The following is a 22,914-nucleotide window of genomic DNA, read 5'->3' on the forward strand; positions in this document are numbered from 1 at the left end:
AGAAAACACTAAAATTCCCAATAATTGTAGCAACGATAACAGGAGAGATTTTACACGATTTGAAACATTATAAAGAAGGGGGGGGGGCTCCAATAAATATCGTTGATCATAATGCTTACGCGTGGGCCAGCGCAGTCACAATATTTCCACGAGATCGTACTTTAAGATTTTGCCCCCCGGAGAACTCTGGAAGAATTATGTTCGATTTTATTCATGAAATAAGTAAAACGATCCTGTATCAGTATGGCTTTTTAAGAGTTCAAATGATGAAAAATATGATCAATTTGTAAGACCTAACGGCGAAATGTACCGCCTAGAATCTCTTCATGAAACGATGAGAAATCTCGCAAAGAAATTTTCATCTGACAATATTGACAAATTACTGAGCAATTGTTTTACAGTTCCGTCAGTTGCAGCTCATTTTGCAAGAGCGAAAAATTCGCGGAAACCAACACGATTTGAATTTCTCGAAGATGTGCAATTAAGTTGTGTCGAATACGGACACCGTGGATTGTGGAATACCAATTATGACCACAACGACGTTATTTCCGTGGATATGGTCCATGTTATCCGGGAAGATTTTAGGGATGGGAGAGTGTTTTGGATATTTTAAGCGATTTGGACACCCCACAAACGAGATTACAAGAGTATCGATAAATGGACCACTACCTGATTTTAATCTAACCGGGTTTGCTCATGTTGTATCATTCGAAATAGCTAAGTGTCTCCATCCAATCTGTTATGTTTGGTTCGGTAGACACTTCTCTGAAAAACGCTGGGTTCCAATAGTGTTGTTACGATATATGCTTGATTGCAAAATATTGATATCGTTGATGGTCAGTGAGGCAATTATATCATATCGAATGCAGACTGAAGTTTGGTTATCTACACCGGAGTCTCGATGATGTTATTGATGAACTTAGAAAAACTGCCCTGATGCATCTGAGGATTGTATCATTAAGTATGCTTCAAACATTTTTGAGATCAAACTTAGCAACAGTGAAAAAAACAGCAAAAGATCTTGATAGAAAAATAATCGGCAAATTTACTCAGGGTGGAGCATGTGATCACCGACGGCATTATGCGCGATTAATTCTAGATGATGTTGAATATAAATGTATAATCGCTGATGCAGCAACGACAACTATATTAGTAAATCGAGAAGACGCTTATTTATCTGACGGAACACGGTTGGGTACAATTGTTGATTATATCAGTGAAGAATCGCCTCAGTATACTCATCTAAGATCTTCAACACTCGCTTATGTGTCTATAAATTTATTATCAATGATAAATAGATTCCCTGACACTGCAGGGTTGCCACGGACTCATTTTATATTGAAAAAATACTTACCGTTGGTATCTAAGTTTATCAGCGAGGATGAATCGTGGGGTACGTGGAGAATAAAACAAGAAATGTTACGCAATTATTCTAAATTAGCGGATGTTACGATTTAAGATATTTATCGCAGCGATCAAATATCAGAATTATCTTCTGCGCCATCTATATCCGACCCAGTATCCAGACACAAGACGGTCTATTTGAACGCACCTGGCGGTTGTGGTAAGACAACTCGGGTGATCGAATTATTTCGACAGAATTGCGATGACATGATCGTTCTAACACCTACACACAACAGCCTTGCGATAGAAATGAAACAACGAGGAGTGCAATCACGTACTTATCACAGCTTTTTTCGATACAAGGGTGATATATGGACTCCTGACAGAATGGGAGCGAAATATATTCCAAAAATTAGTATTTGGGATGAAGTGTGCACAGCAAAGATATATAAAATATGTTTCTCGATTGGCTATTATTGAAAAATATAGCTGTGATAGTGTGCGGTGATCACGGTCAACCACCACCGTTTGTTGGACCATCTCCACACGAATAGCTAAAGAACTTTGTAGATTATTACGAGGAGATAACTGATGATCACAGATCTTTTGATGCAGAATTAAGAGAATTAAAAAATTTATCAGACTACAACCAAATACAATTCAGTGTGAAATAAAGCGTAAAATAATTTCAGAAACTTCAATGAACGACTTTCTGAAAACGTGAAATCCAACCGATTTGATAGTGGCAAGTAGAAAGATAGCTCGTGATACACTTCAACGGAGGTTGCTTGAAGCGCATAAAGAAAAGTTTTCAGCGTTACGTGTGCCATTGTGTTATAGACCAGCTGATACACGACGACAGAATATCGACGTTGATATATCAGGACAGTCAAGGAAACAAAATCTCGTATTAAATGATGTTGTCGCAGTTGATGTCAATGTCGTCGAGGATGCACTGCGCGCGGATAAATCCCCGTGGACGTTAGGATACGCAATGATAATTCACTCATCTCAGGGGTTAACCATCTCTGATACTCGAGTTTGGATTGTAGATGATCGTGTCGAGTGGTCAAATTTAGTTTATCTCGAAGTGTCTCGAGTCAGAAGAATATGTCAGCTGCGGAGAATTGTCATGGACGCTACAGAAACCATCAATAATGTTACTGACAGCGATATAGTAAGAAAAAAATTAGCCGGTTATAAACAAAGCGACAAAAAAAATAATCGAGAATTTGATAATGATGTTGAATTTATCAACGCGCTGAAGCAGCAGCAGAATAATTATTGTGCGAGCTGTAATTGTGTAATGTTGTGGCAGTACTCGAATAATAATCAAAGACAATTTACCGTAGATAGAAAAGATAGTAGTCGCGGTCATACACGTGAAAATACGATCTTGACCTGTCTCGAGTGTAATCGACGTAACTGCGCTAGTTAAGTGATCGCGGTGGTAATTACGTGTCTTCCGGAATTACTTGTAATTGTTCACGTGTAAATCCACGTTGAGGAGCAGTTGGATCTAATCTGTAGATTGCAGGTCTTGCCGTGGATCTTTCCACGCTGGAAATTTTGTGTGTTGTAATACTCCAGACATGATCAGTTGCTCTTTTTTTACCACCTTCAAGCTCACCAGGTTCATATAGATATCTTACAATCACATTACCTAATACTGGCTGCACTGAAAAATCACGTCGTTGTACTGGTATGTGTTTCTTGTGATCGCGTTAATAAGTTTCATGTTGGTTGTTCGAGTAATTTCATTATTTAACGCAGCTATCACACTTGGTAATATTGCAACCCACTCGCGAGATCTTTTGTCTTGAATGATTTCCTTCGCGTATTGATATCCAAATAACCGCTCAGCAAGCGTTCGATTAAATCGTTCAACAATTGCCTGATCGCGGTGAATTGCAGTATTTTGACATTATGATGCTTCATCAGCGATGATACTGCGCCCTGAGATTCTTTGCCAGGATCAACCTGTAACAGTTGTGGCCATCGTAGGAGTTCTCGTTGATAAATTCGTTTAAAGGCAGAAGCTACTTCAGCAGCTGTCTTTGTTGATAACGGCTCTGCTTCTTTATATCTCCTTGCAACATCAACGACAGTTAACGCGTATTTGTACGTTACTCAACGTCTAGTATCATGTGGTAAAAATAAAATATCAGCCTAACATCAAAATGCGCGTATTTTATTGTTTTAGGCGGCGGTACTTAAATTTGCCATATTGCCTGCCGAGCTAACCATTTTTCAGCAGTAGAACGTTCGACACCTGCCGCCGAAATTAGTTTACTAATCGCTGCTATACCTTTCCAGTATCCTCTTGGGGAATAATAAATCGACTCCATTATTTCAATAATCGGTTGATTAATTACCGTTTCCCAATACAAGCTTACCCTTCATTGCAGATCTCACCAACCAATTAGCTAATAATTCTTTGAAAGATTTGTTTGTTATGGAATTTAGCGAGTGAATTAATTTTACATCTGCGATGTGCCTATGCTGCAGATCATTACTTTTATAAGCTACATCATGAGCATGGCACGCTTTATCAATAGCATTTATTGGATATTCAACTGGTTTGCTTGGTCTTGGTTATCAAGTCGGATATCAAGTCGGGTTCCAGGTCCACTGTAATTATATCCTGGGAGGTGTTTTTCTCCTGGGTACTTAGCCCATGGTGTTCCTGGTAGTTTGACTATCTGGGCGGCAATATCACCTCCTCTTTTTTTATATATTGTTTGGGTCAGAAATAAACTTAAATTTCTTTGTACCGCATTGTTCACACTTACCTGAAACTACTGATCTGTTATTTTTTGTTGTAATAGTTGTTAGTTCATCTGTGGGGGTACGCGTCCTGCATTTCACACAATATAAATCCATATTATAATTATAAGGATGTAATTGATTTTTCAGAGACAAAAGCGCGGGAACCAGTCAAGCATCATGCTGCGTTACCAAATTATGTTCGAATGATTATAATTGGACTGTCCGGATCTGGTAAGACGCAACTATTACTTAATTTGATAATGAGGTGGCTCAAATGGGATAAGTTGTACTTGGTTGCACCGTCTGTGGATGATCAGCGATGCTACGATGTACTTAAAGACTTTAATAAAAATGCAAAGTTGCTGGATGAGCGTGGTGATGATGTTATGGAATTTATCACTGACATCAGTGAAGCACCGTCTGTAGATGATATTGATGGGTTTATTAACAATTTAGTTGTGTACGATGATGTGATGCTGGATAAAGAGGCAAACCCTGCTCGGATATTTTCTCGAGAAGACACAAAAACACAAATGTGATTTATGTTACTCAACGGTACACACAAATACCTAAAGTAATCAGAGATAACTAATATTTTTGCTATGTTTAACGGAGTTGATACTCACATGTTGAAAAATATTCATAGGACCTGGTGTAACGGAGATATGGATTATAATCTGTTTAAAAATTTATTTAGTCATGCTCGGGCAACCCCGCATGGATTTATAACAATAAAGTTGCATGATCCGTGGTCACGATATCGAATCGGTCTTGATAAAAATTGTAATTGATAGCAGCAGAGGGGGCGCGACCTCGATAAGGCGTCATCGTAGTAAAACTCACGTGTATACCCGAAAGATAAAAACACTAACCCAGCAGAGAGACTCACTCTCGGAAAGTTAGAGGCCTCGGTTTCGTGGGGGGGGGGGTCGTTTTTGTAATAAGGGTTAGTTTACCAAAAAAAAAACGCTTACAAAATGAGGTGGGTTCGCTGCTTGGTAATATAATGTGCGAGCTGATTACTCGAGTGAATTTTAGAAAAACGAACAGATGGATGAACGGGAAAAATATATCAATGGTACAGCCACATGTCGATAGGCTTAGGGTTCCCTACATTAAATGAAGTAAATCTGTGTTACCAGTATGCATAATATGAGATTTTTAAATTTCTTTACTTGCAGTTAATTACAGATGATAAAAGAATATTTGTGTAAAAAATGAGAAACATGTACATACAAACTCTAATGTTGAAGGAAAGTGACAAATTCGTTTCACTGTGATTTTAAATTTTCATAGCATTTAGATGACATTACTAATACAAATACTTTGTTTTATATTAAACAGTCCGACATATCCTGACTGTCCTAGTAAGTGAAGTAACATTTTACTATAAAATACACCCAAGTACTTCAACATAGCTTTCTAACAAGGACTGTCTGTGTCGCAGCTAGTGTATACATTTAAAACCCGCTGTTCTCATAGTGGTTGGCTTACTTCTAATGCAATATATTATTATTATTATTATTATTATTATTATTATTATTTATCATTATCATTAGTGTTATTATTATTATTATTATTATTATCATCTCTCTGCTGGTACGTAAGACAGATAAATTTGACACGTGACGTCTGTCATGTGCGGATATGAAAATCATGTGATACCTATGATAAAAGCAAGGCTAAGTAGTATATATCAAGACAGTTGGGATATGCATGTTGTTTATCCACAGTTATTCTCATATCCGACGACAATGATCAGTTGGGCATACATATTGTGCATTGTAACTACAGTTCTAGCGGCTCTAGCATGTGAAGCTACCATAGAAAGTGAATGGCGGGATTGGAAATTGAGATACAACAAGCATTATAGTCCAGAGGAAGAGGAAACCCGAATGAAGATATGGTTAAATAACAGGGAATACGTCCACCGCCACAATAATCGAGCTGATGTCAGCTTCTCTCTTGAACTCAATCAATATGCTGATGAGGTAAATAGCTTTCAAACGTCCGTCTTTTATACCTGCCTTTAAATTCTTTTTTGTTTTACTACTAATTCGTATCCAGAAAACATGTCAGCGAGACAACCACTCCGTGTTGGACTGACTGACTATTTTCATTAAAGACGCTTGCGCAAATAAGGGCATGTGCATCTGGTTAATGTCCATAAACGGACTATTTAATTAATCCTGGGGGAAGGAATTGGGGCCTCATCCTCCAGGCATTACTGTGATCTTATATCACTCAGATCGTGGGACTAATATCGGAAGCCTAAAGTCCCTAACGACATGAATGTAGGGCTTGCATGAGTGGGAATGGACCCAGCACACACTCATGTTTAAAGCTAATTAATTCAGTCTGCCATCACTGAGCTGGATGTCAACCAAAGCTGCATGTGACGCCAGTAGCGATTGGTCGCCACTATGACGTCACATCGGGACACCCTGGTTTAGACGGGTGGTAATAGTACGATATCTCCGTCGTGGTACAGAAGTCCGGGAGAGGCAAGGTACTCGGAAACAGGCGCAAACGACACAGGGCACTGAAACGCCAGCACGAACTTGACCAAATCTAGCCCAGTTATTTAATGGACATAAATAATACCAATAGTGTGTAAGCCACTGTGCAATTAATCAAATAAATCGAATCAAAACAATTTCAAAAATGATTCATTGATAATAAAGTTTGAATTTTGTGTACAAAGCGTACATATAATAAACTAATACATACCAATCAGCGAAGTCAAAATGACTTATACGTTGTTTGTATCACGCATAAGAAAAAATTAAAGAATAAAAAATTTGATGGCGGTAACAAAACAGATCAAACTAGGATAATGTCAAAATTGGTTCTCAGCCAAAATGAGAACCATACTTATTCGACCAGGCAACTTTGAAAGTAACTCGTCTTGTACACCTCGAGATTCAGGAACGTTTAAGCTTGTCCGGATATGATCTCCACTGGTATTCGGTCTGGCATGTTCTTCACTTGTATGCAACACCCACCCCAGGTGGCCTCTTCAAATAAAGTCTGCCATCTTTTCCCAGTCATGATATTTTTATAACGCCGTCCACTACATAAGTCCAAGCTCTTTTGTCTTTAGACCCGACGAGGTAGGTAGACAGGTTTACGCGAGCGGCTTACACATATGTATTGCCACGCTCCCTTTCCTGTTATTTTGATGGTTCGTCATGGCCCATGTGTAGCACGCTTTACAGCTCATATATGTGCCCTTTTCGAATGATGGTCGGCGCTCCGGATAATATCTTTAGACATCTGTGGTGATATGGGTCGGTTCAGTTGAATAAGCAGTATGCAGTGCAACCAGTGCACTCTAATGTCCCTGTATGGCCGGTGCCATTCTTCTCCATTCCAAATGGTAATTCCTGGCTGCTTGTAGTTGCATGATTTTCCCGCCCTTTAGCCGCCTTCCTCACTCACGAAGTGATCTGGTCTACGTCCTCTTGATGAATGAATGACCGTATTGGAGCAGAAGCGCGAGTATATACAGGACCAGCCTTATGTCGATTGGACCGATTTGGCCCAATCGGGGCCCGCGCTGACAGGGGCCCCGCGCGATAGTAATTGAAAAAATGCATCTATAGAGAGAGTGTAATTTTAAAGCGATGGAAGAAAAATTTTAAGTTCAAAATCGTATAAAACCTGTTTAAAAGTTTATTTCCAAAATGACAATATCGGGCCGAACGTTTGCTAAGGGCGTTCCTGGGTACATACATACATACATACATACATACGTACGTACGTACGTACGTACGTATGTATGTATGTATGTATGTATGTATGTATGTATGTATGTATGTATGTATGTATCACCTTGTGCATTACAAATGCGCTTAAAGTGAACAATAACTTGTACGCTAAGATTGGATTACCCTGTGCTGTTTTGTGCACAAAGTAGAGCACTGCTGTGAACAAAGTAGTACACTATAGTGTACCGTGACGAGCAAGTAATGCACTTCAGTTAACAACTTATACGAATTTAATCAGTAAAGAAGAGAACACTTATTTGCAGTCAAGGTCATCATTATATCTTAATGGCACGAATTATTACAATGCTGTGTTTAAGGTTATTACGGTGGACCAATAATTAGGGAAAGTATTATGCTGATGAAGGTAATAATGACGATAATTCGGTTGATTAACTCCTTTTTCTTTTTTTACTCACACAATAATTGTAGAAGGATGGAAGTTAAAACGTCTCTGTGGAATTGTCGTAGTTGTAGTTTATTGCATTTTGTTAACATTACTGTTGTTATTGATTGTGTATTAATATTAATATTATTATTATTATAATGGTCAGTAGCTACTTGTGTCCGTTTGTCGTATATCACATCATTACTGAAAAGATGGATTGATAGTATAATCGAATAAGGAACGTATGTTATCTGTTTGCAGAAGAACTCAGTATTTTCAAAACCCTTGTAAACACGCACACACACACACACAGAGGTCGTACCCCGCCTCATATCTTTGAAAGTATTTACCTGGCACAATACAATTCCAGTTCAAGAAATTTTCTAATTTTCTAATTTGGAAGGTCTCACTGGATAGTTTCATCACTTGAGCTGCAAATAAACAGCCAGCTTGGTTTACGTATTTATGTATGTTTGATACAGCGGTAAGTATCTCAAACTCGAAATGGTTACTCGGTCATTTGAAACATGTTCAGTTGTTGTAATACGAGCGAACTTCATACATGCGCAAGGCCCATAATAATTTTTCGAGCTGCCTTGTCACAGGAACATATTCAAATAGTCTTTTACTGTCAAAAGCTATCACTGGTACAAGGAATTAACCTGAATACCTTAATTAAAATCTGACAAGCACGCTTTCCACAAAACTCTATATTAGTTGTTATTTGTCTCTTTCTTGTAGAAAATATTATCATTTTCTGCAAACCTCTTCGGTGGCCTGAGTAGTTAGAGCGCCCGCCTCAGATGCGTGAGGTCGTGGGTTCGAGTCATACCAAAGACCTATAAAAATGGTTCTAACAGCTGCCTCGCTGGGCGCTTGGCATTATGAGGTTGGTGTTTGGACTGGTCTGCCTAGTCTCAGGATAATGTGACCGGGTGGGACATGATGCCACTTGTCTGCAGCATGATTTCCCAGTGCATGATATCACTATCAGCTGCCACAATGCAGGCATCGTAGCGATAATGACTGAACTTTTTTTTAAAGCTACGTTACAAATCCAAATCACACACACACGGGGGCCCCGAGTGGCCGAGTGGTCTAAAGCGCTCATCGTTCCGGATCACTGCCATCTCACCGCTGTCTATGTGGGTTCGAGTCTCAGGCTCGGCTAACGCTGGTACGTGAGAAAGCTTGCCAGTAGCTTCTCGTGGGTCGGTGGTTCTTCCCGGGGTTTTCCAGGGTTCTTCCTCCACCAGTTATACTGGCCGCCATGTATAGCTTATCTTGTGCTGAAAAATGGCGTTAAACCCTACAACAACAACAACAACAACACACACACACACACAGAGACACAATTCTTCTGCAGTCCATTTTAGTGAGACTAGAAAATAAGAGTTGTCAACGGCGAGTGCAGTATTAAATCAACGCTACTTTTAGTAGTCAGAGAAGCCTAACAATGTTCATAGTAAGGTACATGGTTTTTAATGCGGATGGTCGAGAAGTTTAAAATAAAAGTCGGGACATCTGTACAAATAATTTAAACGTACAAGATAAAATCCACGATAACTTTGAAAATTAAAATAAAGGGAACTTAACTACAGTGACAAAATTCTCTGAGTCATTAAAATTTCGTGTCAGTAGACTATAGACTTTATCATTTTTTAAAAACTGATATACCATGCAGTCCAATATAATGCAGTCTAAAGCAAAATAACTTTATGATATTTACGTAAAATTACAAAGTAAGTAGAATTTTTTAAAAATGGTGGTGCTCTGACTACATTTAAAAGATCTAATTATTTAGATATTATTATTATTATTATTATTATTATTGACAGGAAGAACCATATACATACGCATACAAGGTGAAAGTAATACTGATCATATTCAGATGACAATATTTTTAATAACGAAACCAATGATGAATTCAAGTAAAAATGAAAATAATAATGTACAAAAATGGCTCAGATTTTAATCATGATTTTGAAATTATAACATTTTATGAGATAAAGAAATATTCACAATGCTAATATATATGTTTATCCGATTTTTAAGAGCTCACAGATAAAATTGTGCTCAGATGAAACAAGATTGCCAATGTCCATGAAAAGTAATATCCTAAAAAGTTAACTTTTTTTAGGCCATCAGACGACCATCCTTTAAACAAGAAGTTCCTGTTGAAATGTCCATGAAGAGCAATGGCATAGTGACTGATGGCCCAACCCCGCCTGCCACCTGGGACTGGAGACAAAAAGGAGTTGTATCCCCTGTCAGAAACCAAGGGATGATGGGAAATGTGGGACCCATAGTTACTACAGGTTTAAATAATAATCTGTTAGAGCATGCTGATATCAAAATCTTTGCATGCACTTTCACAAATTCTATTATTGGCGTTTTTGTTCTTCTTTGAATGTTGTTGGGAATACTTACCGCCTGCCCGTCCGTCCGTCTGGTTGAGTTTTTCACATAGGATATTTTACGTGTGATTTAGTGGAGTATTTGTGTTGAATGTAAGCGTTTCTAACTTAAATAAAGTAGGTTAGAAGAACTAAGTAAAAAATGCGAAATGAAAGTAGTCTTTATTACATTGAAGTGTTAATATTGATTTCACAATCATGTCTTCAAACTGTGCCGATGTCACGGAAACACTTTAACAATAATTCAAATGGTAACACAAATTTTCAAATATCAACAGCCAGTTTCCTCAGACGAAGAATCAAATATTTTTGCATGTATGCACTATCGTTAATCAAATTATATTTGTGTGTAAACGATTTTAAATTCCCGTATATGGTCTAAATCAACTGTATTTCAGAGTGTGTGGAAAGTTATCACGCCATTCATACTGGCCAGCTGGTGTCCTTGAGTGTTGCGGAGACTTACGATTGCTGTATCCAGTCAATGCTAATAGCGAATGTATTCGGCTGTGTTCACAATATCGGTAAGATTAATAAATACAGTCACATCCCATGGACTAGGCGGTCACGTTGTTTACTGTTACCAAATTGCAGTAGCAAAAAACATACACTAAACGACATCTGTTCTTAGAGGTAATATTAACTTCCCTAAGACTGTGGGGTTGGCTTAAGATTTTCTTGTGTTACGACTCTATGGTCACAAACAGGTTTTGGAAAACTTACCAAATAGTTTAATTATCAAAGTTAGAAATGAAAATGTGAGAGAAACGTACAGTATTACGAAGTGAATCCAAAATAAACCTGATAAAATTCATTAAAGTTTTATGAAAGTCCAAATGAATGAAGAGTTCCGTATAAATTTCAAAACCGGAAATATACTAGTCCGCCAAGAATCGTGAAGTTGTCAAAATGGGATCGTCCAGAACTCCTTTGAATATTTCACAATAGTTCCAGAATAAATAGTATAGTCCAAATAATGAACAATTTCTATTTCCACTGAACAGTCCAAACAAATGTTTTTCCTCTCGAATAGTATCTAAGTACAGCATAAAAAACGTATGCAGACTTACAGTAGAAACACAAGAAAAAAAATGAATCCAAATTAGGAATGAATCTGATTACACAGTTCTCTCCTTATATACACATTCTATTACGATACTATTTTACAACATACCCAAACTGACAGATCTTCCTTAACACCCAATTTATTTCGAAATTGCTATTCATGTGACCTAGCCCAATCAATGGGAAATTACTTAAATTTTTTAGGAGCGCAAAACCTACCAGCCAATGAATAATTAACCCAAAGTCATCATCAAGACTTATTTTTTAGATTATTATTAGTAATTGTCAACACATACACAAGCATCTATTTATAGATCCTATGCAATTTTACGCCCCTAATATTCCTAATATAGCCCTAAATATAATCTGGCAAGTTTACATCTATGAATAAAAATTGCAAGCATTAGATACAATCATGTACCAGGAGTATTAAAAATATAGATATACATACAAATTTGCAGTTAGCCATAGTGCTGTAATTAATATTATACATATGTATATACGTATGTATGTATGTATGTATGTATGTGTGTGTGTGTGTGTGTGTGTGTGTGTGTGTGTGTGTGATTCATTTAAAATATTATCTCCAGCCGACTTTCATTTAAAAGTCGCTGCAAGACTAGTTATATACACAAATAACACAAATACATCAACATGAAAGTAGGATATCTTAAAAGTTTCATAAGGTCATGTTTCCTCTCTTAACCATAGAAATGTATGTTATAGCAAAGAATTGTTGAAAACGTTGATCAGACTTTAACGTACAATTTTTGTATCTGTCTCATCTGTTACTTTTAAAAGTCGCGGTCAATACTACACTCAGAATTAAACAGATAGATGTTAAATTACGATACGTGTACAATTTGCTGGAACGTCCATTTCTCCTTCTCCATCATCGCAGGTGAAACAAACACAGTTTCCGTCTTTGAAGGTGTGTGTGTGTGTGTGTGGTTTGAAATAAAATTTAAAACACTGTGCAACTCATATTTCAATTTTATACATATCATACTGGGATTAGAGAGCATTAAAATTAAAATTAAAAGTTAAAAATAAAAATCCTAGGTAAACAAAACTTTGATATATTATTTTATAAATAAAAAAGTAACCATTGGCCCAGTTAGACTGTGAAGGGACATTACTGAACACTAAATTAAATATCTTTACATCAGACAAATAATGGCAAAACACTCAATTGTATTGTGTTCAACAGTTTTAAATATGTGAGATATTGATGACCATTTGATTACATGTTTGGACCGGTTCAGAGTGTGATACTACTATTTGTGTAGAAGATTAACATTCAATAGAATAATGGTGTTAATTTTTTATTTTAGTTATTTTAATGTAAAATAAATGTACCTACAATTCGTTGGAAATATAACTGATGTACAAATAGCTTCAAGACAAGTGAGCAAGATGGTTAGAACAGTGCATTTGATGTGCGTGAAGAACACGCATTCGTTGGATTAAATGTACAGTACAATAATAAACTTCACTGGGTCAGTCTGTACAAATCAGATTTAAAACAACACAAGGTGAATCATTTTTGAAATAAATGTTTAAGAATAAACCATTGGAATGGAAAAACTTGGAATAACTCTGACATCAAGTTGAAAAATATTGAAATGTTTGCATATTGCGAGAAATAAAGCTTACTGGCGTACACGATCGTCCTTTTGGCTTGTCTGTGTCATTTAAATATATTTTCTGAAGGACTGAGTATTCTTTGAATGTTTCATTGAGCTAAACGCAATGGCACTTCAGGCTACAATCCAAAAACTCCAGTAACTTATACAAATTCAATCAATTGTGGTAATTAAGCAAGGCGAAAGGGAAGTGTAATACACTGAAGGGCAAAAAATGGTTAACGGAACAATATTCGGAACTTATTCATTGAACAATCAAGCGAGAAAGCTCTAAAAATACAGGTTCATGACATAAAACAGGTCTGCAACAGAAACACTGAAGATTGTAAAAAAAGAAAATATTTAATAGTTTTCAAGTTACTCACCCTAAAATTACATTTGTAATATAAGTATTTAATAGAACTTTGGAGTCCAGTACACTGAAACATTTCACTCAAAATTAAACCCTAGAATTGGTTGATGTTTTAACCAATATGATTGACTGACAGATCATCACATGCCACTAGCGATCACTCTGTCGTGAACGGCGTGTGAATTTGGTTTAATTTACAAAATGATAGGCATAAAAGAATTTACTTCCAGAAACATAAACAGTAACATAAAATATATTGCACATAAGGAAACTAAAATGTTGACATTATCTATGCAAAATAATAAATGACATTAATGAAGCAATGAAAATAGATAACATTCACAAAAAGTAATTCTGACCGCATGTTAAACAGCTAAAAAGCAAATGAATTGTGAAAAATTTAAAACTATCTCAAGAGATTTGGAAGAAAAAAGTAAAATGTATTGAAAATCACATAAATGTTAATGCATTCATGAGGATAATTAAACTCATTTTGAATTTTATACAATCTATATATACAAATAATGCCAATTGCACCTTCAACTTTGCATTTATTCTTTATAAACACTTGGTTCTGTACAATTTTAGCATTTATTTCTTAATCTTTGTACTACAAGTAACTTCCACAAATAGCCATGGATCCTATAAGAGTTTCTACACTACATGGATGAAGTATAAGCCAATAACCTTTCAAAATATGTAGATATACAGATTTCAAAGATAAAATTGTCTCAGAACTCTCATTTTGCATTTAATAGTAACTGAAATTAAACTAACTTGTGATGTACAGTCAAAGACAAAATGTTGCAGATGCAAGAGAAAATCTAATAAAGAAAATAAATATAAAGAAACGAAAAACGATATGTACGATATGTAAAGAGAGTGTAAAACTAAAGAAAATAAATATGTGAAATAGTGAAAAAATAAAAAAATCAACAAAGAATTACACGTGGATGTAGAAAAAGATGAAATATCTGTACAAGTAAAGGCAATTTCATGCTTCCGGCATGGTCAATGGACTTAACTTGGTTTTTTTAGAGGAGAAGTGGCAATGCTATTTTTGTAGACCTCATACATACATCGACTACATTGGATGAATCCAGTACAAAAGTTATATGCTCTGGTTCTAAACTAATATATTCCAATTTTAAAGTGGTAGTGCATATGACATGAGTTGGCACGCAGAGATGATGAGCTTAGGATTAAAACCTACACTAACTCAACCCTTTCGTCTTCTCCTGCTATTGAGTTTAATGCGCATTATTCTCTATATCTCTATTCCGGCTCGTTGCAGTTTTCTACATCTTTGATCAGCAATGTAGAGAACAAACATTCTGATGCAATAAGAAGTAAAATAATATTTTAGTTAAGAAAGGAATTATTTGACTAGAAATCTTAAGCAGCCAATTGTTCAACTAAACAAATGCTGCTGATACTTGTTTGGCAACTAAAACAAAATTATCAAGATTTATTGTTCCTGATTTGTTGTCAATGTTCGAATCATCATTGATGGAGCAATACTTCCTAGTCGACTTAGTTTACAGAATGAGCGAGAAGATGAATGCACAGCGTTAAATAGTATTGGATGCTCACAGAATAATTGTCATTTATGCTACGTTTGCAATTAGTGCTAGTTTGATAACTTAGAAACATATAATTTTCATAAGGCTACTGGCAGAGCTGTACAAAGCAGAACGGTAAATATTGACTCTGAAAATACTGAAAAATGAATAATAAATGTGTATTTTTGCCTGGCCTTTAACCACAAATATTACAATAGTCATAATTATTGGAGTAGATGCTTATCATGCAATTAAGTCTTACAGGGAAAATATATCAATGGGGCTGTTTGAATTCGCACCAATTGCAACGTGTACCAACACACTCTCCACAATGATAGCGTCTGCAATGGCAATTAATTCACCATCTTTCATGTGTTTTGCTAATTATGTTTTAGAATGCATTTTATTACTTTTTTCACTGTTCATGTAACATTGAAATGTAATTTGCAGCTAACCTTTGTGACAATTCAATCTTAGCCAACTGTTCCAGTTTCCTTGTAAATTAAAGGGAAGGTGAGGAAGACCTGTAACGGTTACTTCACGAAAAGCAAATGATTCACACAGAGTTGAACTCGACATACAACTTCTAAAGCATTCATAGTTAATGTGAAAAGCCTCTGCTGAACGTTTCAAGAATGGACAGGAAGAATCTTGTTTCATATTATGTGCACCACACTCTAAGTGAAAGAAAAAGATAAAAGTTCCAGAAGCACAATCTAATATTGTATTGGTGTATTTGTTTGGTTTTAGGTGTCATGTTCATTTTTACTCAACTATCGAAGCAGTTTCGATATTATAAAGCTGATGAGATGGCAAAACATGTAAAACGTGAGTTGGAGACAAGGAAGAAAAGAACATACACGACCATACTTATCTACTTATAACGGTGTTTTGAGTATGGCATAAACTTTGTCACCTCGCAACAAGGAATAAAACTCGATTTTGTCCAAATCCAAGAGATGCCTTATTTGTTAAGGCAATGCATTTCATGGCATTGAACAACTGATACATGCTTTGTGAAACAGAAGATACTTTTAACTTTGTTTTATCATGGAACACTTACATCTGTTCTCTCAGCTGCAAGTGTCATGCGATGCGTTTGATGTATTTAAGCATTTTAATCATTCCAGTTTTCTTAGCCGTTTCATAAATGGCTACGTAGCAGCGTATCGTTTGCTATCAGACGCTATTATGGGTCCGTAAATTTGTACTTTGGAATACATAGAAAATATACCTAAGAATAGTATTAATTTAAGAGAGCAAGTAACTTGAGTATCGACAAGATAAGCAAAGCTATAAGTGGCAGTGAAATTAATGTGTAGTTTTAAATCTGCAGAGAGTGAAAAAGTCCTTTAGGAACGAAACGTTTCAGTAAAATTGAAAGGAAAGAGATGTGATCGATTCATAAAATCCTCATATTGCAAATTTGAACTGCAAATGGTACAAACTGAAGGCGAAATGTTCGTTCCTGTCTGTACAAATTTGTTCTGCAGTAATAATTCTTAGAGAGATGTTTTGCTGAGAAAATAACAAAAATCTATTCTACCTTTTCCGGCAAGATAGATGGAACGTTTTGTTAGAATCGAGGGAATCCTGAGAGGGAAATCCATTTTATCAGTCTTTCTGATACCATAAATCAACAGATGACAAATTTTGATAAAGCTAACCACAATGTGTCATATGAACTTTCCAATATCAGTGACAAGATTTTTAAAAAAAAATAGCTTTTTTAAATTGTGATGGTTTTCACAACCTGGAAATGATCATTAATAAACTCATTAATATAAAATGACTACAAAGACTGACTCAGTATACAGTATTGATCTTTAATATCTAAGAACTGTTCAGAAGATATTATCACAATGAGTATCAATTACACACTGATAATTTCCAGTAAGAATGCTTAGTTATTTATTTTTGTCCTAGTCAACTATGCTTGATATAAAAATGATGGTTAACACGATTATTACTCGCACTTAAAGGGAGATCAAATCAGCATTTGGAAAAGTGCAAGACTTTCAGCAGATGCCTGTACAAGTGTTTCACGTTATGTCAACAACGTAAGACGGCAAACAAATGTTCGAGAGATCCAACTGACGTAGGCTTTTCTTTCAGCATTGAGACAAAAAGCAGGGGAGAAATGTGTATCACTAAGGCAAACGATTAAGACCTCTCAAAACTTCAACAATAAGCGTAGTACAAACTAACGTGCTCTGTTAAGTTATCTGATGCAGCAATTGGTCGGTAAACATGTTAATAAGCAAATTATTTAAAGGAAAATAATGTGGAAAATATCAAAGTTACAATAAAATTAACAGTTCTCTATACTAATGTCACGGTAATGGATTTATTATACTTTCTCTCAGTTTGGTCTGACACATATTTGCTGTCGTCCGTTTCCATTATTACACATATTCAAGGAAATATACAACTCATTTTCAATTGTCATTAATATCTTCTATATTTATTGGATTTGGTTTATAACAATAACTTATCTATCCAACTGTGTTTTGACGACTCTTGTTTATTGTCACTGAGTGTATATGCTATATACTGCTGAAGAGAAACGTGAAATACGTTAACACCAATTCTACTCTCACTGAACCAATTTGAGGAATGTTTCTACCTATGGTTTTTTCAATACACGGTTCAGTATCCGTGGAAAATTCATAAAAGATCTTGTTTGTTACTAACATAAAATGTGTACTCATTAAAATGTTTACGGAAGTCTTTTGGGGATAACTACTTTTAATTTTGCTCAATCTCAGTTTAATTGTTTTCGGTTTAGTACGTATTAAAGGTATTCGTACTTTTTCCCATGTTTTGATTTCACTTCAAATATAGAATTATTCATTATGATGTACTTTTCACCATTTTTTGATTTCACTTCAAATATCGAATTGTTCTTTCTGATTTACTTGATATATATATATATATATATATATATATATATATATATATATATATATATATATATATATATATATATATATATATATATTAGATACATAGTGATTATATTCGTATCGAAAGTTGACAGTAATAAAATATATTTTTAACATTGCAATGGTAAAAATATTAACACTGTGAAAAAAGTAATTTACATGTATGCCAGTCTGATTCATCAGGATTTTGTTCGTTACTGACACGTCTAACCTCTAGGCATGTGATCGTTTTGAGTAGGTTTCACTGCATGCATGACACAGAAAGCATAATTACTCCTGAAAATACAAATCGATTAATTTTAGTTTTTGTAACACATAATTTGCGGGTCGCCCTTACTCTAATTTGTCAAACGAAAACATTGCACAAAACCGTTCTAATCTAACCTGTATAGCCTTATCCTTTGTGAAAGGATCATACATTTGATTGTATCTTGACTTAATTTTCCAAAAGATTGTGATCTATAGAATTGGGGAGTTAACTATGTGGCGAGAATGGTGTACGCTGTTCACCTGTTTGGTCTTCTTGGATAAATTCTCTGTTGATGTTGTTGTTGTTGTCATAAGGTTTAACGCCATTTTCAGCACAAGATAGGCTATACATGGCGGCCAGTATAAATGGTGGAGGAAGAACCAGGGAAAACCCCGGAAAGAACCACCGACTCATGAGAAGCTACTGGCAAGCTTTCTGACGTACCCACACTGCCCGAGCCCGAGACTCGAACCCACGCAGACAGAGGTGAGATGGCAGTGATCCGTAACGGTGAGCACTTTAGACCACTCGGCCACTCGGTGCCCTTAAATTCTCTGCTGACGTATATTGAGTAATCCGGTATAATACGAATGGGAAAGATACGTGTCCATAAGTCTATATCACTTCATAACATAGCATTCTTGGATTGATAAGGATTAAAATATACAGAATACGACTGTATATATTACTGAGGTCATGAAGAAATTAATCATGCTGGTAAGAAAGCTAAGAAGGCAATATAGAGGGCTATACAAATTAAATGTCGCCTAAGGCTATTTGGTACAACACCATTCATAAATTACATACTTGATCAGGTATTTTCAACAAATACGATCCTAATTAGTTCACAGACAAATGATAACAAAGCAACATTTTGTTGTATGTATATATTTGAATATAAAAGTTCCTTTATATTTATGAAAGATCCTTTGTGACTTGACTGTTGTATTAGTTTCATGCAAATGGAGGTCAGTTCTTCGCCAGAGAGTATTTGATGCAATATGAACATGCCACTTAAAATGATTTACCTGTTACTTGTGCATTTAACCAACAACTAATAAATTGATTGAGAAAACTGTTCAACTTCAACTCGAAAGAGAACTTGCGCTAGAGTGGGCATTGTCCACTAACGACCAAAACCATTGTTTAAGACATGACAAAAATAATATTAGGTTTTGTTACTAGCTTCATAGTCCGTGTGGTACAGTGCTTGTGTTTAATTTGTGAAATAATATAATATGGTCTTTCTGAACCAGAAGCATTTTAATTTTATTCTTGCATGTTTTCGTATAATACATGATATGCAAAAAATGTGAATGATCGCGGTTTTAATTCTGTCTTTCAAAACATCTTCAAGTCTTGCTGGTCTAATAATATTTAACTTTTATTGGTAATGTTTTATATCACTATACGAGATGCTAAAATAGATCAACATGACACATGTTCTTTATGACCTTTTGGTTTGTGTAGGAGGTCTCTGTTCACAACATTGCTACCCGACTTCTATGGGAACGTGCCACAACAACACGTGCACAGCGGCTGCAAAGGTAAGTTACATTACAATAAGAGTACAAGGACAAATGTTGGAATGGTATAGGAATTGTTTGCAGATTTTAAAAGACATAACTTGGTCGAAGAAGAAGAAGAAGAAATCATTAAGTTTATCAAGTTAAATATCTTCTTTGTTACAAGTATTATTTTCTTACTCAAACCAGACACAAGTTGTAATTGACTCTAAGCTTCCATTTGAACCATTCAGTCACTTTTTAATAGATGTGAATATATTGCATATGTAGTTTAACTTATTTATGCATACAATCATATCTTTATCCATATGTCTGAATATTTACTTATACATGTGGTTTCTTCCAATTTTTTTTTATATAGAGATAGAGGAGAGAGTAAATATCCTTTTGCTGTCTTCAGGTTAATGGCGGGAAGAGTGTTCCTAGAGGCAATGAAGAACAGCTCAAGATGGCAGTGCTTCTGACTCCTGTATTTGCTGCTATAGATGCTAGCCACGCATCTTTCCAGGTTATTTTTTTTTGTTCTTAAAATATCAGCTGGCAAGTCGTTCCAAATATTTTATATACAGTTATCGTTGATGGGTAATTTTAGATCGATTAAGATCATGTATTAAAAAGAGTACACATCTCTGGTACACTTATAATCTTTATTTGCGCATAACCATTTAGAGAAACATTGCTATTCTGATGTGGGGTTCAGATCACTGTCTATATTTCCGCCGCGCCAAGAAGGTCTCCGCCACTAACCACCCAAGGAATTTCAAACAAAATCTTGTCACGAAAAAAGTAGCGGTTTAGTACAGCAACTCCCAGATACACCATCCCGATCCCCATCGGCACGGGTTCTCCTGGTTTGGAACTGTTCTGGTATCAGTTTTAATTAGGTAATTAAATTGTGATGTCTGTTGTTTTGTTCAGTTAGAGTTATCGTAGATGTTTAATACATCTATTTTGGGTATAGGTACAAATACTTGATCTTGACTCACACTTGAAAGAACGGAGATCTATGTGAAGAGCTGTATTAACATGTATTGTAGAGTACACGCAGAATTACTTAGAAGGCAGGTGGGACATAAGGGGTTCAATTGAGTTGCATGTTATATATGCCGTTAGGGGGCAGTACACTTCGAGTGCGTCTTTACGGACAGCGACAAGCCAAATAACAAGATCGACAAACCGCGGAACGACAGCAGTTGCTATATGAATTTATGCTCATGAGTTCAACAAAGATTTAAGTGTACATTAAAATGTTTACTAACAGCCATTTTTACGATTATGTATATTCGTAAAGATGTTATATACAGATGATCTCAGATGTCTACATGAGTTGTGCAGTGGAATTAAAATTGACAGTCATATTCTTAAAGCAGATCCTTGTCTAGTCCTTTAATCAGGCCAACAGCAACCGTGTTTACCTACAAAAGAGTTGGTGGATGAGCCAGTACCTTGATGAAATAAAAAAGGATATGGCCCACAATAACAACGTTGCAGCCGAGCTTCTGAGGACATGACACAATGCTCTAGAGCCTGAGATTTTGCTCAGTGCCAAAACGGGAAAAACCTGGACATAGTCCTTTCGAAAGAGTGGTATGATTGTCACAAGAAAAACGCGAAGAACGCTTTCATGTGGAACTGGGGTCGTTACTTTTGTCCGACGATAAGATTATCACCGAGCACTTTACGGCAATGTACAAGCACGACTGGCTAGAATCGCGACAGCCTCGAGTCCGGGGTGTATGTAGTTGTTCTTAAGAAGATGGTCAGCATATTCAGCAGCTAGGGAAAGTGCAAGTAGCAAAGACCAGCATACAGTATTCTCCTCTTGAATAGACAGCTGTTCCACTTTAAGACAGTTCTTCCTTTTCTCCTAATCGATATCTCCGGTAGGTCTTTTGCAAGAAGTACAAGGCCCCACTCAAAACGTCCTAATGGACGCCCACTTCAAACATCACCCACGATGGCTCTAAGGAATTGATCATTTTTCATAGCATCCGTGCTGAATAAAATAAAACGTTTTACCTCACAAAGAAGCAATTCGCAAGAAAAGTGCCCTTTGATATAAAGCTGTCCAAGCTGATTCAGGAAATCAGATTGCCCAAAATTAGAACGACCGAGGGTGCTAACCAAGTATCGATTTAGATTTCTTCCTAAGATTAAAAAATGAAGCAATTAAGAGTCTATCACTGAAGCTCGAAAGGCAGGCATGCAACAAGGGCTACTCACTGTAGAAGACGCGTGAATGCACGCGCGAAGATGTATGACTGATGGGAGTTCCAACTCCAACAATTCAGAGATTTCAGACACTGAGTTGAGGAAGAAAGATGTTATGGGTGATCTTATTTAAAGTACTGTCGGAGCGTTAATGCAGTTGGTGTCATTTACAACGCCTTTCTAACTGTCGGCACTGACACTGGACCCTGTTTTATAGACCTACGATCTATCAATATTGCTGTCGGCGTTGTTATGGGTTTAGATGCAGCTTCTCTAGCATGTGAACTGACTGGGATTGAAGGCAAGTTTATTAACCGGCTTCTTCAGGGAAATGGAAGAAAGCAAGACGAGATATAACCTTATTGTATGACCACACCTCGTCTTACGCCAGTATAGCGTCAACAAATTTCGTTTTTCTCCTTGGATTCGTAGCGGGTTCTATAGATACCAAAACTGTCAATTTTTTAAAAAGAAAACTTTGGATCTGACAGTAATTTGTTAGATCAATCAAGTGATTCTTTGAAAGACATTGTGCTGGCGTTCGGACAGGAGCGCGGTTGCTGGTGTAGCTTTTATCTGGATAGCATGTTCCTGTATGAATTCGTACAAACCTGCTCTTCGATTTACTGAGCATGATCAGCCAAGGGGATGAGCGGTCACTCGTGGCTTTAG

General features: G+C 36.2%; 1 protein-coding gene across 1 annotated transcript in view; it reads left to right on the plus strand.

Moving 5' to 3' along the window:
- Positions 1-5,777: 5,777 nt before the first annotated feature.
- The window catches only part of LOC149770062 (digestive cysteine proteinase 1-like), a 36,357-nt gene continuing 19,220 nt past the window's right edge, over positions 5,778-22,914 (plus strand). Inside the window, exons 1-5 of the mRNA XM_089949458.1 lie at positions 5,778-6,104; positions 10,409-10,586; positions 11,084-11,209; positions 19,976-20,052; positions 20,432-20,539. Of these exons, the coding sequence (XP_089805584.1) occupies positions 5,781-6,104; positions 10,409-10,586; positions 11,084-11,209; positions 19,976-20,052; positions 20,432-20,539 (813 nt within the window). The 5' untranslated portion in view covers positions 5,778-5,780. The remainder of the gene's footprint in view (positions 6,105-10,408; positions 10,587-11,083; positions 11,210-19,975; positions 20,053-20,431; positions 20,540-22,914) is intronic.

Source organism: Sinohyriopsis cumingii, unplaced genomic scaffold, assembly GCF_028554795.1.
Source record: "Sinohyriopsis cumingii isolate HCF-2022 unplaced genomic scaffold, ASM2855479v2 utg002752l, whole genome shotgun sequence".
NCBI classification, from domain to species: domain Eukaryota; kingdom Metazoa; phylum Mollusca; class Bivalvia; order Unionida; family Unionidae; genus Sinohyriopsis; species Sinohyriopsis cumingii.